This window comes from Acanthaster planci, linkage group LG01, assembly GCF_054643075.1.
Source record: "Acanthaster planci isolate LZ-2023a linkage group LG01, COTS_SCS, whole genome shotgun sequence".
Taxonomy (NCBI): Eukaryota; Metazoa; Echinodermata; class Asteroidea; order Valvatida; family Acanthasteridae; genus Acanthaster; species Acanthaster planci.
The window spans coordinates 6,303,063-6,331,014 of NC_141777.1; the positions used below are offsets into that span (position 1 = coordinate 6,303,063).

Below are 27,952 nucleotides of genomic sequence, written 5' to 3' on the forward strand. Positions count from 1 at the left end.
ACAGAAAAAAGGAGACAATTTTCGCTCATGGCGATTGTTCACATCTTTTTGGCTTTAATAGTCACTTTATTTCATTTCGATACAAATTCACACGGTGAGGGAATGCCAAATGCCGAAACAAAATCCAGTCCAACTTAAATTAACAAAGTCCTAAATGATTTGCCAACCAGCGCACTGGCATTAAATAAAAGAGCACAAGACAGATTAACAACCATTCTCATCTACTGAAAGATTTCTTGAAATATTGTGAAACTTGCCAAAACCGCAGTACAAATCGTTCAGACTTAAAAAAAAATTACACCAGTTTCATAGCTCCTTCCAACCAACAATAGAAACACAATTATCTTGATACGAAATGTTTTCATTACTTCAACGAGCCTGAATCCTATCCAACATTTCTTTTAGAGCTATAACGGCATATTTTACACGTTACTTGTACACAAAGCAACACATTAATATAGTTCTTGCAACAGGTCTCTCCAAATCGTAAAAGAACGCCACGATGCTGTTTTCCTACAGCATAAATCGAGATTAATTAAAGCAGAAATGACACAGCAGGTAACATAGCATGGTTTTCAAACATTTTTCATATTTTTTTCCTTTCAATTTGATTGTCCCATCAAGTGTCTGCAAGCCATACTCGGTTTTATTTTAACTGTTACCCAAAGAGAGCCTAAACTAAACGATCACAAAGAAAGAACGATATCCCGTAAGGACTGTTCAAAAAAGCAGGTACAAGTAAGTTTTAAACTAATTAATTTCTGGACCCTAAATCAAATCATTGTGAATTTATAAAGCCACTGAGTTCGAAGTGTTTTTCAAGCTGCGTTTTCTCAACACAACAATGCACTAATTCAGTAATACTACCAGCGAAAGGCAAAATTTACTAAAGATATCATTGTATTTACAGATTTTAACAATCGACTGAACTCAAAACCCAGAGCATCAGAATGTTTAATTCCAGCAAATTGCACTCTTACGACAGAACGAAATATGAAGTACAAAACTCTGGCAACACGTAACGTAATTATTTGTTTAAAAAAATGAAAGCACACTAATACTCGCACTGTGATGTCAAAACGGTTTAAGCGTAAACTAACAGTTTGACAAACAGCAGATTATAAAAAAAAATTGTATTTTTATGGCAAGCAGGACCTACACAAAACGACTGCTTCATGGTGACTCATCTGGCATTAGGATGAAGTGCTTCTTTACTTTTACAATTTTCTTATTTGTCCTGTAAGAATCAGTGGAAGTCTTGCAAACAGAATTACAGAATCGTATCAGTACACTTGTCCAGTAAGATAACAAGACTCACTATGAAAACCCCCTTGTGACAAAACACTGCTTCGTTATTACACGTCCTCTCCCATATAGTGATCAGTTAAACAACAACATGTAACCTATATTCTACTTCCTTACACTGCACTTACTTAGAATATGGACACTGAACAACTTGCTCTTAAGGTTCTCCATGAAATAATGGCAAAGGTTCATGCAAAGTAGCTACAATCGGCAATTTCGATGAACAAAAATTATCCAAGCTCATGCTAATGAATCCAAGACAACCTACAAGCTTAAGCCTTCGTTGGTGTTTCAAAAAATTTACTAAGTAGTAAATACAGTGTACACAAAACATCCTATAAGTTGTACTTTGTCTTATTTGCAACATCGGAGTTACAACAGAATAGATTTTTGTAAATATTTTGTTCGATCAAAGGAATGCAGAGTTTAAAGAACTGGTACGTGAGCAACCCGATTGTCAAGTCAAAGTCTTGTCTGCAAGCAACATGATGGTGAAAAACTTGATTGAAGACACAATATACAGTCACAATCACAACGTTGGATGTACATACACTTATTTCACAACTTGTCAAGATTTTATCAAGCAATTTTGATGGAACATTTATAGTGCAGTAACTACAATACTTTGTCTATCCTATCCTAAAATTCTAGCTCGCCTTTTTTCATTACAATAGTCTTACTGAATGATGAATTGTAGGAAAAATGACCAAAATCCAAACTCAGAATATACTGTCTAACCAAGTAACAATGACAACTGTGATTCACTGATCTAGACTGTACTACAGCTACGTTGGATTGGTTTATACACAAGAGGCTGTTTCAGTCAACACAAGGTAGATAACTAGGTTCCTATGACATGTCAAATGGTTAGCTGTACAATTGAATTTGGTGATTACGACAACATGACTGCAGCAAGACAGACGTCCGCTGTGTAACCAAACTGTATCCAAATTGCGCATTTGTGACCAGTGCAAGTGGTAAATGGTATAAATTCAAGCTTTCAACCAAACAGACTTGATTTGCACACAGCTAAGACCACTGCATTCTTACTACATTCGATAGCATGGAACATCCTTTTTACAAAACAATGTCACTCCCAGAATTCTCAGCATTTTTTGAACTAGTATTATCAAGCGCTATATCAATATTTATTTGTCATGCTTACAATTACTTTACACATACACACCTCTGGAGGGCAATCTAACAGACTGCTCCAGTGGAATTTGAAGCATTATTCACAGATATTTTTCAAGACAGTTTTTCAGCAGTTCCTTATCTGGGATTTTTTTTCCTCGGCGATGGGGGCAGGTGTACGTAGCAAAAGCTTAACACTGTGCCAGCACAAAACAGCATCGTTACTTCATTACCCAGGTCAATTGGACACACACACCATCACTTCTACAAACAGACGGCAGTAGCTGGAAAAACGACCATTTGTATTATCCAAAATTCTTACAATGCTAAGAGAGTAATGTAATTCGCTTGCTGGCCTCACAAGTACCTCATGTTATGTGGATGCTTCAACTAGATAACGTACAACAAATAGGTGCTGACGTCAACTATATGATCATAAGGCTTTCATCAACTGTATGTTTTACAAGGTTTTGAAAACTGAAAACACTGCTACATCTCAGTTTCATGTTTAAAATCTCAACTGGACTTGCATGCGTGATAAACTGTAGACTATGTCGCACATCTGTGGCCTTAAAACTCCTTCAAATTTCTCTTTCCTTGAAATCAAAGCCCAACCCCTCCCCAAAATCACACACCTGTTACTCATGAAGTTGTGGGCATGATCTACATTATTCTGGCCAAGTCCTCTATATACAGAAAATGCATAAATAAGCTTATTTCATCGCAGTAGTATGATGGATATTTCTCTTAGTGGTTAGTTTACTTGCACACAGTTTTAGCTAGGAGCACGGCACACCTACAGAACAATATCACCAATGTTTGAAAATTGACTTCCATCCAGTCACATGACCACTGATTTTTTTTTTTTGGACAGGACTTAGGTTTTCGCAGTGTTACCAGAAACATCAAGTATGCTTATCACGACAAAGCTGCATACGACTTTGAGCAAACTGCTCACGGAGTATTATATGTTAGCGTGTGGATAAATGCAGATCCAGTATACTTTGATACTTAATTTTTTCTTGTCAATGAGATACATGGGATGGTGTTCTGTGAAAATGTTGGAAACTCCTTGATGCGTGTATACAATGAGTTGTTCTGTGCGGGGGAATGCTGATAAAATCATGCCTCATGTAAGATGCTGCTGTATACGTGTGTGTCTTGACATCTGCGTCAACAGAACACAGCTCTGGGAAGGAGGGAGTTTACTCCTCTTTCTTCTTCAACCAGGGGATCTTGGTCTTGATGCTGTAAGCCCGAGGGGAAAAAAAAAGGGGAGAGAAAATATAGATCAGAAAAATAAATCTGTGATAAGAACAATTAATCCATTCAATTTCAATGAATTGACTGAGTCAAATCCCGTGCAATTAATGCAGAGGGCGCTGTTGCCTATTCGTGAGCAGGGCTGTGTAGAGAGTTGCGACAACTTCAAATCAGAAGCCATTTGGGTTCCAAAATCCACATGTGCATTCAAGCACAAACCGTAACTCCTCAAACTTGATGGCTTGTCGTGTCACATCAAAGTGCTGTAACTTGCAGCTCTCTTCTGATTGATTGGTGTAAAACCAATGCACAACCACCAACCATTTGGTGACAAACTGAAGGCCTACACTAAACAACACATGACCTCAGGTTGTCTCTCTCAACATGGTCCTGCTCATGAGTGAGAATGCTTCCCTCATACCAGAGCTTTGGACACATATGGCCACATAATTCAACAGCGTGCATTATCCATATGCCTAATATTGGTAGTTACAATGTACATGTTCATTTTGTCAGCTTTTGCTTGAAACAACTGCACAGGAACATATTGAAAATGGTGTCTACGTGCCTTCACTCATTGTAACTAAGACAGTTAATCATCCCTATTGGTCGAGAGCTCGTCACATGACCAGTCTTAAAAAGCTGACACAGCACAGACTGGCTGTGTGCCACCTCATGCAGTCTGCACCACGCACATGCCCATCTCCGTATAAGGAGATGGTTTATTATGACTTCATATGAGAGAATGTACCACAACATGGCTAGAGAGGCATTAAAAAAAATTAAGCAAGATTTTTCAGTTTGAAAACTTGTTTTGACTATATGACTCAAAAGGCTCTAATTAAATATGTGCTTGGCCATTCTTAAACATTCGTTTAAGAATGGCCAATTAATGGATGCCGATAATGCCCAGGCGTACTCTGCTGAAGGCCAGGGATATAATCAGCATCCATTCTCATTAAACGAACACGCAACAATGGTCAAGCATATATTTACATGTACTCCCTTTGTAATATCTATATTCACTTGACAGCGAGCAGGACTCTGTAAATCTTAGAGACCAATACTTTACATGGATCTTGATGTCCCAATTTCACTGAAGTGCAAGGAATGTGTCACTGATTTCCTCCAGGTTTGTGGAATTGGAGTGGATTCAAAAAGGTTCCCAGTAGAAATGCCACGAGAGGAAGTAAATATGACTGCTTAACTCAAATCCTTGCCAAGAGACAGAAGTTGTCAGCGTGTGCTGTACGCTGGCCAACTTGAAGGGAGTTAGTTGAGCTGCTGACAGCCTTGAGGCAAAATCTAATTTAGTGGCTATTGGTGAAATGCGAATAGCTTGTACATGTACATGATGTATCTATACAGATGTACCACATGCCTGTAACATGCAGCATGGAAACATAAGGACGGTTACTTTCCTGTATCCGTGTTATAGTGTAAATCACCTCCTATAACAATATCCATCAATTTACATGTCTGGCCAAGGAAACTCTGCCTACAGACAATAACCTACGATGCTCAATGTAAACAGCTCCGGGAAATCGTACAGTGGGCATCTGGTAATATGAAGAACAATTTCAGTCATTAGCAACACCCAGCTTGAGATCTGAGATACATATGGTATAGTTTGGAGCACACGAAGAAGTCATTTGTATCATGGATTTAAAGGCACATTCTGATGAGCGCACAAATTGATTTATTTTATTAATTTTTTTAAATTAACATATTTTTGCCATTTCAATACACTAACAATGATATCACTCTGATCAAAATAAGTCTCAGTGGACACTCATTTTGTGAATATGAGTTTCATCCTAACCTTTGCAGTAACTTTACATCAAGTAGCGACCCTGTTGTGAAAACATGTTTGAGAACTGCAAGCCAATTTGGACTTCATATACAGCAAAGTCTTAACCACTTCTTTCTGGGTGGAGTTTGCGCATGCAGGACATGCTGCCGGGTGATTTTTCATTTTCAAAATTCTTCCAAAATTCATATCTTCATTAATTGGACCTGTACACCCAAATGAATTACTGTTTGTTGGCTAGTCCAATCTGACAGGCAACCTCCATTGACGCGTGAGTGAGTATTGCAGCCACGCCTGCTGCCCTGTAAAGAACTCCCATTGTGTGGTGTTGCTTAATTTCCTTTGTTCCGGAAACGGGCCCAGTGCGTTGCTGGGTGGCGGTGTAGTCTTTACTAATGCAGCCAGATTCCACCACCGTGCAGCGGTATTGTATTGCCCACTGCTGGAGGACTTTTGTCCCCGCTGATAATCTGCTGACGCTGGCAGCGGCAAACAATGGTACTGTTTCGAAACAATGACGGATCACCTCTGCTAATGCCAGCACTCTGTGCTGACAGCAAATGATTTTTTAACTTTGATTGGTAAGTCTCAGCAGCTCAGTCTTTTGTTACGAGTTTGGTCTTAGTTCCTTAGTTCGGATTTCAGCAGCTACATCATCAAATTCAACATTCCTTGGTGCTGCCAACATCCAAAATGCAGAAACTTTTGAAAAGCTAGAGTAAACAGTCATAATCACGCTATGCAATTTGTTTTAAATGACTCAGCTTCTGCTTACTCCCACCCCCCCCAAAAAAAAATCCCTTCCAAGGACCCAAACTTATAACTCACATAACATACTCTAAAAACTTTGGATCTAAGCCCAAATGAGCAGAGAATCAGTCACAAGATAGGCATTGCATAGCATTTTTGACTAGTAACTGCTTCCTAGGCTTAATAGAGTTTCTGAGCTTGACAGCTCTATGCAAATGGGTTCTGATGTTGACTTACTTGGCAATGACCGTGTTGATCTGGGCGTGTGCCTTGCCAACTGCGTCATCGATCTGGACCTGTATGGAATATGACAAGCAGAGGGATCAAATTTACACATGGCAAAATGCTTTGCTCTGAGGGGAGTTGACTCCATCGTAAAAATGAATGTCTTGGGGTTGTGCTGGGGTGAAAATTAAGGGATACCACATTATTTCAGAAGCTCTAATAATCAAGAGATTTTGTGACTTCAAGGGCTCATCCATGGATGTAATCAAATTTTTCCCGATACTTATTACCAAGAGGTTGACATAGTCTTTTACCAATTAGAATGAAACCATCTGTACTGAAAAACCGCATATACATGTGAAAGAGGCTTACTTCAACAGGGTTGTTAGGAACTGTTTTTGTTTTTAGATTTTCAAAGAATGGAACTTAACTATTCAATATTTATAGTTTTAATCCTGTTGGCCAATCTGTCTTATATCAATTACAAAAACATCAATCTTCCACAGAAAAAGAAATATTGCATTACAAAAGACAGAATAAACCAAAACAATACTCTATCACGACATCACAAAGAATTAGCCTGGAAAAACATGGCAATTAGTCAAGTTAGTCTTTTTCATTTTTAGCACTTATATGGTTTACAACCATTCACGGTTGACATGAAAGTCTTGAATTTGTGTCTCTATACTGAGGCTACTTTCACACAGAGGGAAACTGAGTTTGGTCAGTGAGAAGAAATCCTTTCGTCCTTGAAAACTGTGGTGATACCATAGGCATAACTGTTCCAACACTACATGCTCACATGCATGGGTTTCTCAAGGATAACGACGCCAACATAGTACAGAGTAATACTAGTTCACGTATCATGTGCAGCAAATATTTCACCTGGGGCACAAGGCTGATGCATATGCCAACTGCGTTACTTCCAGGAGACTATTTTTGCCTCAGTAACAACATGTAATGTGTAATCCAATCACCACAAGCATTACTTGTGATAAAGTGATTGGTGCATGAAATTTAACTTCATGTCAGGACATCAACTCAGGTACAATAAATTTATTATATTCCAAGGAATCAAAAAATTGTTAATACAGAGAAAACAGACCGAGTAAACTTTGTCTGAATTTTCTCGGTGAAGAGGCCCATTCATGGAACTTGTGGCACAATAATTTATTGAGCATTAAAAATATTGATTACACAGGACAATAATTGTCCCCCCCCCAAAAAAAGGAGAAATTTATTGGTTTTAACATATTTGTGCTGAGTAAATTACATCTGTACAATGCATGACCCAGAAATTTGTAAGAGGACTGGCAGGTTATTTTTGACACAAAATGCCTCTGATATTGTAACCCACAGATACTTTGTAATTTAAAATGTAGAAATCAACAATCATACCTGGTACTTCTCATACACAATAGGCAAAGTGAACAGGTCAATCCAGGCTGCATGAAGGAGAACAAACCAAGGAAATTGTAAGAATCTACTCTGTGCACAAGAGCTCCCTCACAGGTGACAAATGGAGAGGCTGGAGTGACAATCCAATGCTCTTAGTATGGTGCATCCACATCAACACATTGGGTACAATGCATCTGTGGCATGGTAATGAGCATACACACCTGATGTGCTGTCCTAAAGGTAAGTAGAGCTCGATAAAAATCTCTTTTGTCCATAAACACAGCTGATTAAGAAAATTTTCTTTTATACAATCACAAATAGTCATCAGAAATGCAACATTTTGTCAGTTATACCACCGAAAGTAATATAATGGTTTTACCACACCACAAAGTGATGCATGTTGCATAGCCTTTGTGCACAAGATATCTCAGTTTGTGGTGTGCCAACTAGATACATGATATGTCAGTTGGAAGCGTAATCGGCGGCAATCCAGTGCAGTACTTTCTCTCCTTCAATCAACTTGCTACCAGATGAAGCCAATGTCTGACAAAACATGTCCTTACCTAGCATGACCAGGGTGAGTCCGTTGAACCAAGCCCCCACATAGGTCAAGAGCCACAGTACAACGGCAAACTAAGTATCAAAAAGGGAGGAAAACAAAGTCAGGCATCACAAACCAAAATTGAGCAATTTCTGTCCTGCATGACGGTGCAAGTTCTAAGATGGGGTAAGCTTACAACCTATTTCAGTCTATTTCTCATGAGCATGGTGAGGAGCCGAGTAAATATTACTTGGGCCTGAGCTGAAATGAAACTTAGAAGAACCACAGATTATAACAGCATTGTCGACAGACTTGACCTCGCCTACAAAAACACACACAGCATCTCTATTTGTGATAAATCCTGAACACACAATCTGACCAAGATAACTACATTTACACGTACAAACGTGCTTAAAGATGCACTGTTGATGTTTGATATTTGACCAACCACAGTGACATCACCACTAAACTGGGGGTACTAAATTTCACTACTGACATTTTAAAAAGGTCACTTTGGTGTTTGTGCTGATGTATACAATCTGTCATCTACAATACACAGGGGAAGGTCTTGGCTCTACCAGAAGGGGGTCCTAATCTTTGAGGGTTATATCCCTTGTGTAGCTGATAACTGCATATGTGCAGTTCAATAACCCTTCCAGTTAGGGATCCAGCACCCACTGATGACTCCTTGGGTTCCCCATAGAATTCCCATCATCCCTGGTGCAATCTGAGACTTCCATGGATACACAAAAAAGAAAATTCAAGACTGCCACAGGTCAATGTGGCCCACCGGGCTGATGTCTAGCTCCAGTGTCAGCAGTATAAAACTGAGATGGGATGGGATACCAATCCATCTCACGTCACTCCCTCGCTAATGTTGGTAACCAATTATACTCCTGAGCAGAGAAGGGCAAGTCAGGGTAAAGTGGCTTGCCCATAGACACACCTTGATCATGAGTCACAAACCCTAACCATCATAGCAAATGCTCCACACAATGAAATACAACATGCCTATTTTTTGGAATAAGGTGGGTGGAGCTGAATCATCCAGCAATAATTAACGAGGATGCATGCTGGATGCCAGTCTAACCCGTCCTAGGCACCCTAAGCCAAGCAAAAGACACAGTCTTAGTCTCGTCTCCTACCTTGATGGAGTCCACCAGATCCTCCACAAGCAGCAGGTGTCGCAGGGAGCCACTGTGGGCATTGATGTGATCAATCACTTTGTCCGTGTACTTCTCCACTTGGACCTTAGACAGAGTAATGTCCTGGTCCAAATAAGGCCTGCCATGGGATGTAAATAACAGAAAGAAAAGACACACTGATTAGAGTGCAGAATGTTCTACCCTTAAAGTCTTGTGCAAATATGTCTTTACTTTAGCACTGCTAATGTCAAATCCAGTCTACATTTCAACATTTCAACATTTCAATTTTTCTTGACATCAACAAGTCATCTGATTGACAACTGAGTGAAAACACAAACTTCTTACACCGCACTGACATTATTGAAGAAATACCAAGTCTTTTTCACAGCACTTGTGTGAAGTCTGACACATTACTGACACCAAATGGCAAGGTACACGTATAGGTCTATAGTTTGTACCATGTTCATCACATGACTATGGCGCCATACCATGGTATCATGGAGCTGTACCATATTCAACACATGCCAAACTTGAACTGACCAATTAGAAGTGCGGTAACACTCGATGTTTCATGCTCACAATTGTGTAATTAAGTACAGGTTCTGCCGAGTTTAAAAGTTGAGAAGTTACCGGTATAGATTTTCTGCATGGCAACCATATTTCCGGTGGGGTACTTTTGTTCTACAGGGATACGTATGAGTAGACCTTCAATTCTATCCCTCCATAACAAGAGCAGTCACCGGAAGGATGGCTGCCACGCAGAATGTCTATAATGACACGCTCAATGTTTCCAAAAGCTGGTGACCAAGCCCCAAATTGGGAGATTTTCCACTCACTTGAAGGGGTGGCCTTCACCAGTCTTCTGCACTGCCTGCATGACAGTCTTGTAGACACGGAAACTGATGGTAACAGTCATGACAGCCAGTAGAAGGTATGCCACCACACTGATGAAGGAACACATGCTCAGAGCCAACAGGACCAGCAGCACGCTGGCAAACACAGGCCCAGTCTTCTTAGGATCCCGCCAGTAGATTAATTCCACCACTACAGAATGGTACAGCATCAATGTTGATACAAAGACTGTGAATATGGGCAATCTGGAACGACTGCGTAAACCAACGTACCAGTGCATGTATTTGTAACACTGCTGAAACCAAGGACAGATATATGTATGCAGTTTCATCAAAGCTGGCAGTTATTAGTGATTTCACTACCAACAAGTTACTGTTTTTTTCTTGAGTTTTTGATGAAAGTGTACTGTTTGGTAGGAACTTTGGAATGATAAATAGAGAAACATATCATGAACACATATATGCATGTATTTCTATTGTATGATCCTTTCTACTGCTAACGGGAACGTCAGATGTGGAATGGAAATCTTATTTGAGCATGTGCGTTGTGATCTTCATGTCAGCAATACCTACTGTCACATCTCTAGCCTATTTTGACTATTCTAAAGCCTCAAACACAATGAAAAAGAAAGGAAATGAGATGTGCTACGAATGGTACACATCCATACATATACATATATCATGCGGATATCTGCCATCAATGTGAGCATGTTGACAAAGAACAGAACTGTTTTTTGAACTTCTTTTCAAAACTCTCTTCACAATATTAAAGTAAACACACCGTTGCATGTAACATTTACAAACAAGTATTATCATGACAGCAACTTTCAAAGCAAAAATAGTAGGAAATACTATGAAGCTAACCAAGACAAACAGCATGATTAACACAGGTCTATGGTACCTTGTACATATTCATGGGTCAGAGCCCAACTGTCACTTGTCTATAAACTATGACAAGTCAGCTGGTATTTTTAATGTCATCTATATGAATTACAGCACACAACCAACAGTGGGTATTACACTGCATATAATACATGCAGAAATTTAGCTCTTGCTAAATTATGTATACACACAAGACGATGGTAGTTCATGGGTTCAGCAGTTTCCTACACTCAAAAAATGACGTCAAATTTGAGAATATGTAAATGTATGTACAAAGTATATCATAAAACAAATACAGCATGGTTCATATCATGTGGATAGACCATATTACATGTACAGTACCTTGCTCTCAGTAATATATTGGTAGTTCACAAACTATGCATGGTCCACATATTGTGGTGTTCCCCAGGCCTTGGAGCAACTGTAGTATGTCTATCCATCCTCAAACCACATTATACTTGCGTATAACCTTACCCTAGAATGTGCATGTAATCATGATCAAAAACTGCATTCCCACTAGTCCAGTCATCTTTACGAGCTGGTGCTATTTTTGCTGTATGTAAGGATCCATGCAGAGGTCAAATACACACATGTACACTACTGAACTGTTCCTGGCGAAAACTGTTGCCCTGATAAACTACGCACATGCAAGCATTTGCACAAATACATAAAAACTCGACATAGTTTATTCCTGGCTGTTATGCTGTCTTTCTGTTACTCCCGAAATGTTAACTTTCTAATGCCAACTGAATATGTAGAAGGCACATGTGCATGGATGGTAAATCAAACATAACATGGTACGGAGTACATGTATACATTTATTTTGGTTGAGTGGCTGATATTGTGCGTAACTTCTTTGTTGACAAACTATATGAACCATCCAATACCTCAGGCATGTCAGGAGAAAGGATTAACTGTCTTCCATCAAACCATGTTATATTTGTTTCATATTATGCTGAGTCATTTACCACTGTCCACAACTATATTACAAAACAGTACACTTTAAATGACAAAAGAATAATGTTACAATCAAATCACAATCACAAGCATGCAATCAACAACTTGACTAATAAAAAAACTTGTGAATATATGTAAAATTTTACAGTAAGAAACAGGAAGACAAATGATACATCAACACTATTGGTAGTTCTGTACTTGTATAAGATAAATAAAAATAGAAACTGAATCAAAAGAACCTCTGTGATTACAGGAAAGAACATAGTTCAAGTGAAACAAAGAAGGGATTATTTCTCATACAACACACAAGAAAAAACATATGACAGGAGTTGCTAATGGTGGTGTTCACATCAAAATTCAAGCTTGTGAGGTCAACAAAACCTCCCTAGCAGCAAGAATTGATCTCCTCGATATCCTTCACACACGAACATATATGGTCACACATATATATCACCGACAACTTAAGTTGGGATTAATCCTAATTCCCCTGGGAGTGTGCAAATCATAATGAAATCGAGGACTTGTTAGGATTAACAAAAGTGATAATTGTAACAACACAGAAAGATGATTAGACTCAATACTAAGAACATGCACATGTACATGTATGTGCAGAAATTGTTTGACACTTCCCAAAAGTAGGGCCCACCATACATGTACATGTACATTACAACCACAAAGTATGAACAGACACCAATGCTAGGCCAAAGATACATGTACCTATAGGATAGTAACTAGAACCCCGACCTGTAACAACCAACATGAAATTCAATTCCAATGAACTGTACGTCTTGTTGCCACATTCAAACTGACTAATCAACAAAGTCCACGCTAAGATGAGACATTCCCAAGATCAAGGGTTGCCAGCCATTCTCTTCAATGAAGATAATGTCATTGTCCACTACAAATGCAATGTTCTGGTACACTCTAAATGGCATTTGAGGAAAATCTGCAGGCAGCTAACCTTTTTCCATTTATGTACATGTACATGTACGTTGTCACATCCCTTCAACAACCCTATGGAGTTTCTTGTGTTGCATTTTGTCTCTCAGATTTTGTCCATCCCGCATCATTTTTAAGCATCATACGATTGGACAATATTTCACAGTTCTCTTAATGAGATTCTATCGTGATAGGTCGATTAAGCCCAGTAAGAATAAAGAACATTGTGAGATTCCCCCCCTCACACTTTGCCCTATGTATGTACATTAAATATCATCCAACAGAACTGTTCCCAAGAACAATGAACTAGATACAGGTCTCCCGTACATAAGTGCATATGTTCCCTCTAGGGTGTACAAAAAATTAGTGTTGAAATTAAGAAATTAAGAATTGTTCATAGGCTAGCATTATGCGTCAGATGTAAACCAATCGAAATATGCATATATATGCATACTATTGCCTGTATATGTTAGGATTAGAATATACTATACATGTAATGTGGTTATACTTGTAGCAGAAACGACATGTCTCTGTACAGTGCAGAATACATTATGGCTCATTATACGATGATTTATGCAGAACAAGGAAACTTAACTTCCACTCAACAAGATACTTTTCTGTTATGTTTAAGCAGACAGGTGGTTGGCAACACTGAAACAGTGAATTACACATAACACTAATTCTAATCAATGCTCTAAGGGTGAAGCAACACAGTAATTCATGCACACCAAGATATTTCACATAAATGACGTACATGTACATGGTACATGAGGAAGGTTGCATAACGCACAATGTCTTTGCCTTCCTTGAAGCTACTTTTAATCGACACACTTTTTACTGGCTTGTACATGTACATTGTACAGGAGGAAGGTTGCATAATGCACAATGTCTTTGCCTTCCTTGAAGCTACTTTTAATCAACACACTTTTTACTGGCTTGTACATGTACATGTAGGTGAAAAGAAAGTGAACTCTTCAGAAAATACGAACCTGGCCTACACGTACATGTATAGGAGGAAATACAAGTGCTCAATGTTTACTATGGTAGATTATTAAGGATTGACATGGTAGGGTTGTTGTATACTCATCAAGGCATAAATGCAGAATCTCTCTTTACCCAACACCAATGTGGCTCATTCCAACAGTACTGTACATGTAACTGAGAGCATATATTGAGTTTGTCCTAACTGCGACAACTGGATAACAATTATGTATAATACATGTACATGTAATTGATTCTCTGTCTCGGTAATTACTTTTATTTCATAACAAAGTGATGTCTGACTTTACATGAATTTCGCACTTGGCCTACTCCTGCTAGCTAATGCTTGCTTGTCTTTTTCTGTCTTGGTCACCAACCACTGATGGCTTGCCATGTGTGTACTTGTCTTGCGACATGCGTGTACAGAAGCTTCATACATGTACATACGTGTACCTACTTCAACCTACATGTACATCTAACACTGCTTTATACATGTACCAGCTTCATCCTACATGTACATCTAACACTGCTTTATACATGTACCTGCTTCATCCTACATGTACATCTAACACTGCTTTATACATGTACCTGCCTCAACCTACATGTACATCTAACACTGCTTTATACATGTACCAGCTTCATCCTACATGTACATCTAACACTGCTTTATACATGTACCTGCTTCATCCTACATGTACATCTACATGTACATGTACTGTACATCTAACACTGCTTTATACATATACCTGCTTCAACCAACATGTACATCTAACACTGCTTTATACATGTACCTGCTTCATCCTACATGTACATCTAACACTGCTTTATACATGTACCTGTTTCAACCAACATGTACATCTAACACTGCTTTATACATGTACCTGCTTCATCCTACATGTACATGTACATCTAACACTGCTTTATACATGTACCTGCTTCAACCAACATGTACATCTAACACTGCTTTATACATGTACATGTACCTGCTTCAACCTTCATGTACATCTAACACTGCTTTATACATGTACATAGGATTTTGGTCTTCATTATATCAAATTGTGTTTTTCAGAAATTCCTACTTTCTCACATTTGTTAACATGTTAATACATGTACGTTATGTCTTTATACTTACAGAAAATAAATGTTAAGTTTACCACAAAATGGCACCCTTTAGTACGTACCAGTGAATCATTCAACTATTACACAGAACACTTGTAAATGTGACCCCAAAACATGGGAAGGGGGCTAAATGTGCACTCAGAAACAGGTACATGTACAAGAAGGTACCAGCATGTGCTGTGAGTTATAGCAATACACTGCAAAACAAAGCATTAATTAGTGCAACTGTTGAGGGCGCAACTACCAATCACAAAATGCACACTGTTGTGAGTAGATAAACAGAAATTGAATAAAGAAAACTGTAATTTCAAAATGCTTGAAACAGTGCCAAATACTTGCATTCACTGGGCACAATCTTTAAAGCATAAAGGATCCAACAGACCATGTCATTACTCTATTATAAAATGGAATTCAACTTTCGAAGGAAATCATTTGCCAAACATTTAAAAATGAGACAATTCTTCAGTTTCAAACATGCAAGTACATGTACATGTTGTCTGTTGACTGGCTGTGGTTAGAAACAGGTTGCTAAAAGAGATTTTCCAAAATCAGTGTCTGATAATTGATCATTCAGTTTCAGTTGACATTAACATCATGATGAGCATGTCAGAGAGAACTCATTTTTTGCCCTTTTTTAGTTTTTACATTGTTTAAAAATGTTGAAAAAGAATTTCAGAAATCAACTGTGGGAACCAAAATTTGGATGCAAAACAGCATTGTGTTCAGCAATGCGTTTGTTTTCTCGTCAAAAATTGGGATTTCAATTCAAATTTCACTTAAGCAGCACAGAAAAGTGTGCATTGCACTTTAAAAAAATTTCTACTATGAATAAATGTTGGCATTGCTCATCTTAATTCACGTATTTTGGTTAAATGTAGATATTATGAATACACTTTTAAAAAGAGATGTCAGACACCAGTGAGCATACATTTCTACAACGTATATTAATTGATGCAGCATGGTTGAATTGTTATGTTGTGCAAAGTTTACAAGTCAGCAAGTGTCTATATTACTAGCAATGAAACAAACTAATCACCAACCAGGTAATCCTGCTTGCAATTATTGGGTGGCAGACAGGAAATGAAATGGAAACAAAATGGAAGAAAATTGGGAAGAAAAAATTAAATGAGGCAATCCACAGCTGGAGTACAAGTGCATGCAACAAATGGCAATGGCACATGAGGTCTTCACATTTCCGTACTCTTTCGGTTTTTACACAAACATCCAAAATTTGAGACTGGGATCTGCAGTTACCTTTTAATGGCAAAACAATTAAGAAATTTAAACACATACCGGTACACACGCACCCAAACACAATTGATTTCAGGATGATAGGGAGCCACATTACGTATTCAATATCCTGCTTAGGAAATTCAGAGGTTATATATAGCCTGTGATAATTTGTCACGACACGTACATTTACATGTATGCTGACCGCAACGACAAATTGACAATCAACACAGAAACTAGGAGCAATGTCGGATGATAAAATCTACTAAGGTGCCTGTACCGCGCCGGTGCAGTGTTATGCTAGCATTGACAGCATTCTGCTTGCTACTGAACGTACACATGGGCATGTAACACATTACATGCATGCTAAAAAAGGATGAATTGATTTTGAAGAAAGGAGTATGCTTCTAGCTTCTGGTTAATCTCTGACTTTAGACGTCTCAGAATACTGTGTGCTTAAATACGTGTATACATGTACCTGTACACAGAATGAATAGTACATGTGCTGAGTTCATGAAATGCCTTAAAGCCTTACATGAAAAACCTGTCCATATTGTGTAAATTAGTGCATAAGATGTCTGTAGAATATCATCAACATGGCACATTTTCTAGCATGTGTTCATTGTTTTGATATTTCTCTGTTATATCATCTCCTAACATGTAAACATAACTACATGTATCTAAGGTCTGTGTCTATTTATCAAAGCGGCATACAGTACACTACCTAGTTTAAAAATTCACAGCAGCCCACAGCTATCAACAAGCTCATTATGTACATCTCACAATTCCTGTAGTCTAGGTCAGCACTAGCACAGAGTCATGCAGCAAGACCCTGCCCTGCGCCGACATCATTATCATCCTTGAACGAGAAGGTACGGGCTTTGCCTGCTACTGAGCATATCAATGAGGCACGCAGTGGGCACACAAGCCTGCATACAATCTCCATACGTGGGTGAACACAGAGGCGCGCACCACTGCCTGCCTGCATGATGTACATGTACATGTGGGCATTCAGTATCAACATTGGGGCCTGTGCTGCCGGAACCATAACAAGGGGCCTGCACTGTAAACTGCCCAAAGCCATTTCCAGGTATCGGTTCATGTACATGTACATGAAATATCATTAGAGTCTAACCTTCAGTGTATTTAAAAGCTCCGAATTTCACCTGAGAATGTTTATCACAATTTTCCCCGAGCTTTTCAACAAAATACCCAACAAATTATTTGAGAATGAAGAAGAAAAATAATCAGAATGGTCTTTCCTGAAGATGTTCTGAATAAAGAACGAAATATTGAATCAAACATGGCTTTCATTAGTCTTTATGGAGTCTGCATAATATTGAGTTATCAGAATGGTCTTGTTAGTGGGATGTCAGCAAAGCACAGGTTTGGGCCTCATGATTTTTTTGGTTACAACTTATGTACTTTTTTGGTGGGGTACGCAAAAGAATTTGGCTGGGTTTTGGGTTTATATTTTTCTGTTGCACACAATCTGTGAAAAATGCTTACAGCATCCAACAAAATACATGTAACACTAAACTGGGTCAATTTATTTACTTATATTTTACTGTTCAAGCCAATTGTATTTTTATGAAAGTGTGGTACTAATCTACCCGTACAAATGGATGTCAGATCAGAACATCAGATTTCATGGCCCTGTGGCATGAGGGAAAAAAAAAGGTAAAACCAGTGAATTTCTCAAAGGGCATGACCGTGCATGTCAGCAGGCCAATGCTGGTCTCTAAGGAACTGAAGAAGCACCTACCTAGCATCTGTTTTGGATGCATGTTTGTTCCAAGACTGAGGAAAAAATGAGTACATTGCATGCATCTGGATATAACATGTTCAGTGTACATGTTACTGTTGTAACCCTGGCACCCTAGAAACAGACTTAAGTAAGAGAGTGGTCGCTTTTTGATTGAGACTCTTTCTCAGAGTTTTTTGGGGGCTGATTTTAATTCTTCTCAAAGGTCACGTCAACAGGCTGCTTCACAACAGTGGCATTACAATGATAAATGGTAGCTTTATTTTGGCTTATCTGAAGTATTTTTCACTTCTGCAGACATTTTCGTGCATATGCGACGTACAATCATTCACAACCGACACCAAACACCAGAGCTTGTTTCCTTGTGCTACGGTATATATATCTACACTGTACATGGCTTGAATCAACAGGCCTGACATGTGACTCATTTGCACTTACGGCAAAAATCATGCCCAAAACACAAATTTAAAAGGCTTGTTCAATCATGCTGATTTTGTCCACAAATCACACTAGACATAAGCCACTGCAACAATGTTTATGTAGAGAAATGAACCTCTTTGACAAAACCTTATCCATGTGAAATAAAAATCATTAAAATCTAAAGCACTGCAAGACCTACATGTACAGGTGAATGCTAATGCCAGTACACTGCCATGGAAACAGCACCATCTTGACTTTTCATCCAAATATCTCGTCTCCTGTGTCCCTACTAAAAACAGTCCCTCAACTGCTGTTCATGGGAGGGGGTATGAATTACAATAGATTCACGATGTGCGTCTTGTCATTCACCCCCTTGTCTGATTTCCCCAGAACAATCCAGTCCAAACCAATACATGTTTGTACTTATGCTCTCCTGCGAGGCTATGTCTATTCCTGATACCCTTGTGAGCAGAAGTTTGCAGCGACCAGGAGGGACACTCGTTGGCATCCATTTGTAGATATTTGTTCAATATGCAGCAAGCGAATATGCCAGGAGGTTTTGTAAGGGAGAAAATTTAAACCTGCATCTTGTTAACTTATGATATTGTGTTTTCTTTGTCTGTTCCATGTCTTGGAAAATTAAAGTAGGCACTTTTTGTTGAATAAAGAAGGGTCAATATACAGATACATGTACCTACAGTTGTACTGATAATTATAAAGAGGCAAAAGTTGGTGCACGAAAGTTGATGTCATCAAAAAGTCACTCAAGCACAGTACACACTCATACAATTCAACCATCATCTTAATCATAAATAGTAACCAGTCTATTTTTTAGTTCATCAGGTTGGGAGTTGGAACAAACTCCCATACCAAATTGGACCAATATGTACGCATGTACATGTATGTCACCACCACTGCTCAGCAAGAACCCATCCTTCCAGTCTGCCCTGACAAACATCAAAATGGAATTGAACCACTCCCAACCATATATGTACAGTACCTCTAGTTACAACTCCACATTATCCCACATGGCATATTCAGCAGGACACTCATCTAAGATACAAAATCTATCCCTATGGATGACCACTGGCCTTAGTCACCCTCTGAAGAATGTGTTAGTCTCTCACTCTAAGCTTTCTACTGTATGTACACTTGGTAATCCCAGAATACTAAATTAACTTCACAATAATGAATAATATATCAATGGAATTACCTGCTAGCATATTTTTTCTTGGCCGGGTACACAAACATGTGCCATTCCCAAAACTGTCCTGAAAGTCTTTCTAACCTGAACACAATACCAGTCTGATAAACCTGGACAACCTTTTAGAAATCTACTCTTTCATGACACATGATGAAACCACTTTTATCTGACAAATACAGAACAACTTCAATATACATGTTAACATACATGTACATATACATACATGTATACCACAATCACAGAGTTTACATGTGTACCTCAACACATGAACTGTGAATAGATAAACCCAAAACTGCCTGCAGAACATTACACATGTAATATGATCTTTGGGCAGAAATATTAAGCATCCCCTAAATCCATATTCCTGGTGCACGAACGATGAGTGCACACTTACATGTACATGTATAAGTATCATACTGTTAGGATCCATTAATTCATGAGCAATAATTTGATTTTTTTTCCCTCTGAAGAGTACATATGACATTCTTGGACAGGATTACGCCTCGTCTTCCTGTAAAATGTCGATATCCTTGTCGTTGGCATGTACAAGCGCCTTCTGGAACCCATCATAAAATTTAATCCTCATTTCTTAATGAATACAGAGCCCTGTAGCATCAGCAAACATAATATGATTGTTGTTTTTATTTCAATAACTACAGCACCATACCAGAGGCCTGAGGCACTGAATGGCATTTCATGTGTTAGCCAAAAAAAAGCATACTGTGTGTACGGTAGTTCTAACCAAGTACAAATTTTCTGATGAAGACATGTGCTATAGCTATTCAGACAATAAAAATTGAGGACAGTGAACTCTAACATCTGTATTTATTTTATGTACATAAAATACCAATAAAATCTGGTACTTAATACTACTATTAACTAATAAACTATTTGATGAGTAATGAAATGAATGTTAAATACATGTATATCGATCTGACTACCAAGAATTTTCATCCAAGTACATACATGTACATGTAAATATAGCAGTGCATGTACATGTACATCTATGTTGACCAAATACCGTAAGCTGTGAGAACATGGTACTTTAAACAGTATAAAATGAACAATGAGATATACATGTACTATGGTATTTGGACTTTCAGTTAAAAAGCTTCATTCCACTTGATTTGCCCCCACTGAACTTTACATGTACTTTTAATACTTATTAATTTGGACGTGTAGAAAACGAGTGTCTCCCTTCAATCAAGTCCATTTAGTAATGGATAAGTGTTAATGACTGAATTTTAGAAAAATGACTCACGGTCTGAAGGTCCCTATGAACTAAACCTACATGTAAACACTAATGACTGCTACACAAGCATGTACATGTACTTTGTGTGAAAGATGAAACATGAATAAATGCAAAAATTACACAAACAATGTACATGTACATGTATACATGTACATGCAATTCTAGAATTTACAAATTCAAGGCAATTACCCTAATTATTCAATTATTTCAACAAATCCAGACGATCAATTCAATGTGACTGAATTTGGAAAAAAAAACCTCCCAGACTAACTATGCACGTGTTGGGCAGTGTGCACGTCCATTACTTATTTTGAATGAGCCCCAAGCAACAGATGTCACACAGTTGACCATGTGTACAAAAAAAATGCAAGGAACGAGATATTTTACATTTGCATTTATGCTGGTTATTAAATAGGTTGATTCCACTTTTAATAGGATACAGGGCATTATGCATGCATACATGTTTGAGTACGTGATCAGATGCTATCTACTGATTTCATGCCTTTTAAAATCTTTTTTGTCAATGTCTTTGTGGATTTTTTTACTCATTTACATGCATTTGAATGACATTAATTACAAGGGTATTTAATGTGCTTATTTTACGTTTATCTGAGTGTTAATTTTTCACTGTACATTTTTCGAGTTTACAGTCAACGAAAACATGGCCGACTCGCTATCATTTGCATTAGAGCAAATGTCAACGCCAACAAACAACTTGAGGAAACTGTTTGATTGATCAGGGCACACTTTACATGTTCCTTTCAAAAACCATCACTTTGATTAATTAACACTAATACTCAAAAACCCTAGTCCAATGTTCGTCAGGAGAACAATTCAAGAACCATGAACAATACGGGTGATGGCCGATCACAACGCGTGAAATCTGTCGACCCTTCCGAAAGCGCATTGGGTCGACAGATTTAGCGCACTGTGATTGGCCAAACTCGTGGAGGCGCACTATTGTGAATCGCCCGTATTCAAGTTCCCTGCGCACAAAGAAGCTGATGAATAGAATTTGTTGAATATTTTCTCACGATGCAATAAAGGCTGCCATGGCAACCTCCTGGCGGTGCACTGAGCTATGAATTGCCCATATTAGAAGTATCAGATAACATTAGCCTGTATCCCTTTGAATCTCTAATAACCCTGAAGCACAAATGTACAATCTACATGTACTGGTATGTACACCACCGGTACATTGTACATGACATGTATTCACTGTACATTAGCAGTGAGCATGTTAATTCATGTCCATGCTACACTTTTGAGATCATGAATATTCAGTGTGATATCTCAGGCTGTCTGACGCCCAAGTACTCCCACACATAGTTTTCTTTGTTTTCTTTCATTTTGCTGCAGAATGACAAGAAAGAAGTGGATGTCTCTGGAGCAGACATGACTTCCTACAGGGAAACCCTTGAGATATCCTGCCAAGGTGAATCATACATGTACCAAGTACATGATGAGTCTGGCCTGACGCTACATGTATGGTACTAAACCAGACATGTACATGAAGTACCTACAGTACATGTAGAACACATTCAGCATGCCTGAACACAATGTACAGTGTACATACTACAACTGACACAGTGTACATGATGTACGCGTTACCCTGTGCACGTACAACAAAACAGGTTGTAAAAAACTCGGTAACATGTACAGTATGCCTTACAATACAATTTGTAGGTGTACATGTACATTCACAAATGAAATCAGATTATTGGTTCCATCATCCATCAAACAGTGTTGGTTCAAAACATCTATGAAAAAGGTACTTCTTAAAGCTTGATTCAATTAAAAACCATAACAAAATATGTACATGTACATGTATGTCTGCATGTACCGGTAAATGTAAAGGGTACACAAGGGATTTGTAACAAACTGCATGAACACAACATGTAAAACATTATAGAGTCACTGCACTACATGTACTTGTCTTGTTTGCACCAATTAAGAAATGTGCTGTATTCACAAATAATGCCAGGCTAATTAATGCCACAATAGTCACCCCAGGCTTTTGTCAATTTCTGGTTGTGGATACTATCATTGTGACATCTAATCATGTTGTAGATTGATCTGGATGAACTGGTGCCAATGCACCGCACCTACACAACTGGGACAAATCAGGAGTGTACATGTACCGGTACAATAACGATGATTTGCCCCACCAATGACCCTATGATCAGGATTGTCAAACCCAATATTGAAGCAAGAGGAAACACAAATTGTCGCCGTATGCTTAGTGAGAGGAACTACAATTAGTCATTTATTCATGAATGGGCTGCCAATTCAATAGTGACTCACAGCTCACATTTACAACACATGATTCGTAATAGACTGGTACCTATCAATTGTTTTTCCTACTCGTACCCCATACCCATACCGGAGCCCCAGCCTTATGCTGGGGTCCGGCCATGTTTTCTACACATGTATGCAAATGAATCCATCAAAAACATGTACTGGACCAATCGGAAGGATTTTAATTACAGGTTACATGTATATTCACCCTCCCGACATGCATGCATAAGTACATGTATGCAAATGATCTCATCAAATACTGGATCAACTGCCAGAGGGGTTTTAACAGGTTATTCTGGGTAGGCATTCACTGTGTTCAGGGGAAAGGTTCCTTTGTTAGTGAAATTTGAAGCGAGTTGTGGGGACATTTCCGAGTCCCCACAATGTTTTGATCCCCGTAACATACACATACCAGTAGGTGAAATGTTGAGTGTACCGGTATATTATGTAGTGTACATATACATGTACATGTACAGTTGTATGTCCCCACAACTACGGTGCAGGAGACACTGACCCTTCAACATGCCTGCATACTGGTACATGTACATGTATTTCGGGTATGTACATGTACATGTAGATGATCCAATCAAGTAGTTGGCCAATCAGAGGGATTTGAACAGGTAAATATTTAAACATACATGTCATGGTACTGGTGCATGCATTTTATGGACGTTGTATTTTTTCACAAAACTCAGTCTACACTGTAGACTACATTATGTACATTTACACATGTAAATCATGTACATGTACCATACAGGTACACTGCACACTACTGGTACCTACATGTATGTGAATATACTGATATCCACAGTAACCAAGTTCAGATTTCACCTAGAAGGTACACAATGGTACATGTACATGATCTACATGTACATGTATGTTCTGGAATAGAACCCATGGAGGGAACCAAGACTCAAGTTAGACACCAACAGGGGTTTTAGTGCATGTACACATACATGCACATGACATACATGTACATCTACATGTACAACCACTCACAAGAACAGACATGGCATTGACTCTTTCCTGCTCTTCCTAGCATGGGTTTTTCTGATTAGAAATGTTCCAATTTATAGAGCAATCAACAAAGAAATGATTTGGAATTTCACTTTTCTTAAAGGAGTGAACTTCACAGAAAAAAATAGAATTTATTTGTTTATGCAATTCGTGGTCTTTCCAGTCATCATCATTTCAAAGATATCAAAACCGACAAAAGGTTCATGAAGGACTTACATGTAACTTGACATGGATTACATACATGTATGCTAAGAATTGTGTATGGTATGAGACACCCATTTTCCCATGAAAAGACAGGTTTGCTTTATTTAACATATTAAATGCAAAAAGTTAAATGAACAGAGAAACATTATGGAAAAAGTAACATGTTGGACTGTCACATGTACATGTAAGTAAATGAATGAGATTTAGGCCCTTTAGGGAATGGAAGCAGGTAGTTTGCAAATGGAATAGTTATCGGTATAACAAAATATCACTGTACATTACAAAGCTGTAATAATTAACACAATTATGCTGTATTCATTATAAATGAATGTTCATTTTATTATGTTAGAAATACATGAAACTATGAGGAGTACAGTATGTGTTAGTAAACAACAACCATGAAAAGACAAACATTATCAATGTTTACAAAAGCAAGCCACGACTGAAAAAAAGGAAAAAAAATGATTAACACATGGAAGAAACAATGATCACAAATGATGTTCCAAAGGAACAGACAGTACCTCTGGGGTCGATCTTGGAGGTATCAATCAAGGCTCCTGCGGAGAAGTATAGCATGCACAATGCAAAAACAGGGTCAATTCATTCCATTATTAATAAGCCGTTCCATGAATGAAGTTAGAAACTTAGCTAATGGATTGGAGTTTTGTGTTGCAAACTCCTGACCTTTCCAAACATGTTTATAACAAAATTTTTAACAACTATCAATATCCAGGAAAGCAAACAAATACTGATTAAATACTGATTAGCTATGGAGCTGAAAATCCATTAGAATATAATATTCCTTGGAATATACATGTAAAAGGCTCCCCAGCTACAGCTTTTAAACAAGAAATGTGTCAAGTCCGCCTCCAAATAGGCAAAAACTGTGCTCTCTGTAAGTGGAAAGGTCAGAGGTGAATACCATCCAGTGAAAAAATGCTGTGGTGGTTTCAAGCTTCAGGGATGAACAGGTGCGCATTACATGTATATGTACTTGGCAGCTGGACCAGAAGATGAAAAATGTATTATCATGCAAATTTCAGGAAGGATTTAAACCAAACTGCAGCACTCTTTATTTACATGTACATTGTAAAAACCACTTTCCATGTCAAAGACATTTGATTTTGTACAGTTTTGATTTTATCCTCTGAAAGGTTGGAACTTGGAAATACACACAACCCTCAAAAACAATAAGGCAAGGTATAAAAAATACTTCTAAGGCCCTTTGAAGCCTTCTTCATGAGATGCCCTTTTCGAAACACAGTTAAGTTAAAAATTAAGCTTTAGCAGTTGTCCCATGACTCAGCAATTGTGGAGTTCAGCACAAATCTACTCTCACAACTTTGGATTCACAGTGGTGATAACATCATAGGAAGAAGATGAAATCTTATTTTTTTCCAGGAAGTACAGTGTGTGAAGCAGAAAGAGACACATACCGGTATGCATGAACCACAGAGCTACAGGTATACAATTACTAGAGTGCCAACTCACTGTGCTAAGTTAAGCCTGCCGGGTACAGCCCGGAAATGGAAATCTTGACATTTTGTATGGCTTTTGTACGGTTATTTGCATACCTGTACATGTATGTATGTACATGTATGTACAGTAGGCCCTATGTGTTTGTACTCTTTTAACAAAGCTGACATGCCAAGAACAAATGCATGCATACCGGTATACCCTGCAGATACCAAATTTATTATCGGGAAATGGACAAAATTGTATCTTGCATTTAGACTACTTTCAGCATTCTTTCCGTCTGATTAATATTTTAATATTCAACAAATACGAGCATGATTTCCAATCACGCCAGGAGGCATTAAAGCTTCTCTGTGTGGGAAATAACAAGTATTTAGTTAGCATTATTGTAATTTAACATAGATCTATGGCATGAACTGAAAACAAAACTGGCAAAAATGTCCAACAGTGCTGTGGAACTTCATGCATTACCAGTCCTGCAGCTTAGTGCTTGGTATCAAATGGACAATCTTGGAAAAAAGTCTCATTTTCTGGTGAGAAAAGGGAAATCTGCAATTACTGAATATTCTTGTACCAGACTAAACGCATGTGTGAAGCTTTTTATACCCTCAGAAAGAATTCCATGTTCTGATTAATATTTCCCTGCAGCGACCAGTGAAAATACAGTATTGAGGTATTCGTGTTAGAAAACACTTGTTTTTGTGCAAATGCACAGCGTGTCAAGCGTCATCTGTTTATGGAATTCTTTATGTTCTTCTCTGAATTATTATCTTCTCTAAATTATGGAAAGAGTACCACACACAGACATCACTTAACATGTGCACTACTAATACTTTAGTAATAGTAATATGAAAAATTCTAAATCATGTAGGCCCTAGCCTGAGACCGTAAATGTTTTCTACGTAAATGATTCAATAGTTTCACTGCTAAAATTGACTTTTAGTTTTAGGACATGCTGTCACCGTCTCAGGGCATAAACATAAACCATTGGCACTGCAAGGGAAAAAAAGGCCTGAAACGTTTTCTTTTTCCTTTCAAATTAAAGCCTAACATTATGCATACCAACCTAATGCTGGTGAGCTAGGTGGGGTAGGAGTTGGTTCATATTCTTTGACGGGTGCTGCTGGTGTGGGCTCGGGCTCAGGTTCCGTCTGTATCGGGGCGGGTGCTGGAGGTGGCGTAGGCTGCCGTTCAACGGCCTCTGACGCCGCCCAAGGATCACTCGGGGCATCGGGCGTTGATTCGGGCTCATAACTCGTCGAATCAGGCACCGCCTCCGGAATGGGATTACTGAAGCCTGCATCGAAGCCACTGCGTGGTGTCTCCGTCGGTGGGCTGTCTTCAAAGGATAGGAGCTCGCCCGTTGGGATCTGGGACGAGTCTGCTGAATACAGATCTTCCTCGGGATTTTCGCCGGCAATCTTACCTTCTACGGAGTCGGGATCTAACCGCTCGAAGTCGTTGTCGTACGACTCGTGCGTTGGCTCTGCACTGAACTGATCAAAATCAGCCATTTCGGATGCACCTACCTATGTCCCAGCAAACAAAAAACCTCAGAATCCTGCGAAAATGACAGTTAATTTGTTTCACTTAAAAGCACTCTGCGAGTTATAAAATTCCGTTACAATAAAGGTTTGTTCTCTACCGTTTGGCACGTTCACTCCTCAATATGGCTGAAGATTTCGCAAATCTCTAAAAAGCATGACGTAATGCAAAAGGGCTGTGCGCCACCAGGGTCAAAGGTCGGCCGGCACTGCCCTTGCGTGCTCGTCATTAATAAAATGGA

General features: G+C 38.6%; 1 protein-coding gene across 2 annotated transcripts; it reads right to left on the reverse strand.

The window, feature by feature from the left end:
• Positions 1 to 32: 32 nt before the first annotated feature.
• Positions 33 to 27,874, reverse strand: LOC110986235 (reticulon-1-A-like). 2 transcript variants are annotated; one of them, XM_022247957.2, is made up of 8 exons: positions 27,233 to 27,873; positions 25,212 to 25,247; positions 10,408 to 10,615; positions 9,572 to 9,710; positions 8,449 to 8,518; positions 7,886 to 7,932; positions 6,500 to 6,558; positions 33 to 3,687 (listed from the first exon to the last, which is right to left on the reverse strand). In XM_022247957.2, the coding sequence occupies exons 1-8, from the start codon at positions 27,678 to 27,680 to the stop codon at positions 3,645 to 3,647; spliced, it is 1,050 nt and encodes a 349-aa protein (XP_022103649.1). In that variant the 5' UTR covers positions 27,681 to 27,873; the 3' UTR covers positions 33 to 3,644. The 2 variants fall into 2 exon arrangements, with proteins under 2 accessions (XP_022103649.1, XP_022103650.1); XM_022247958.2 differs by lacking the exon at positions 25,212 to 25,247 and having other exon boundaries at positions 27,233 to 27,874.
• Between the last annotated feature and the right edge of the window lie 78 nt (positions 27,875 to 27,952).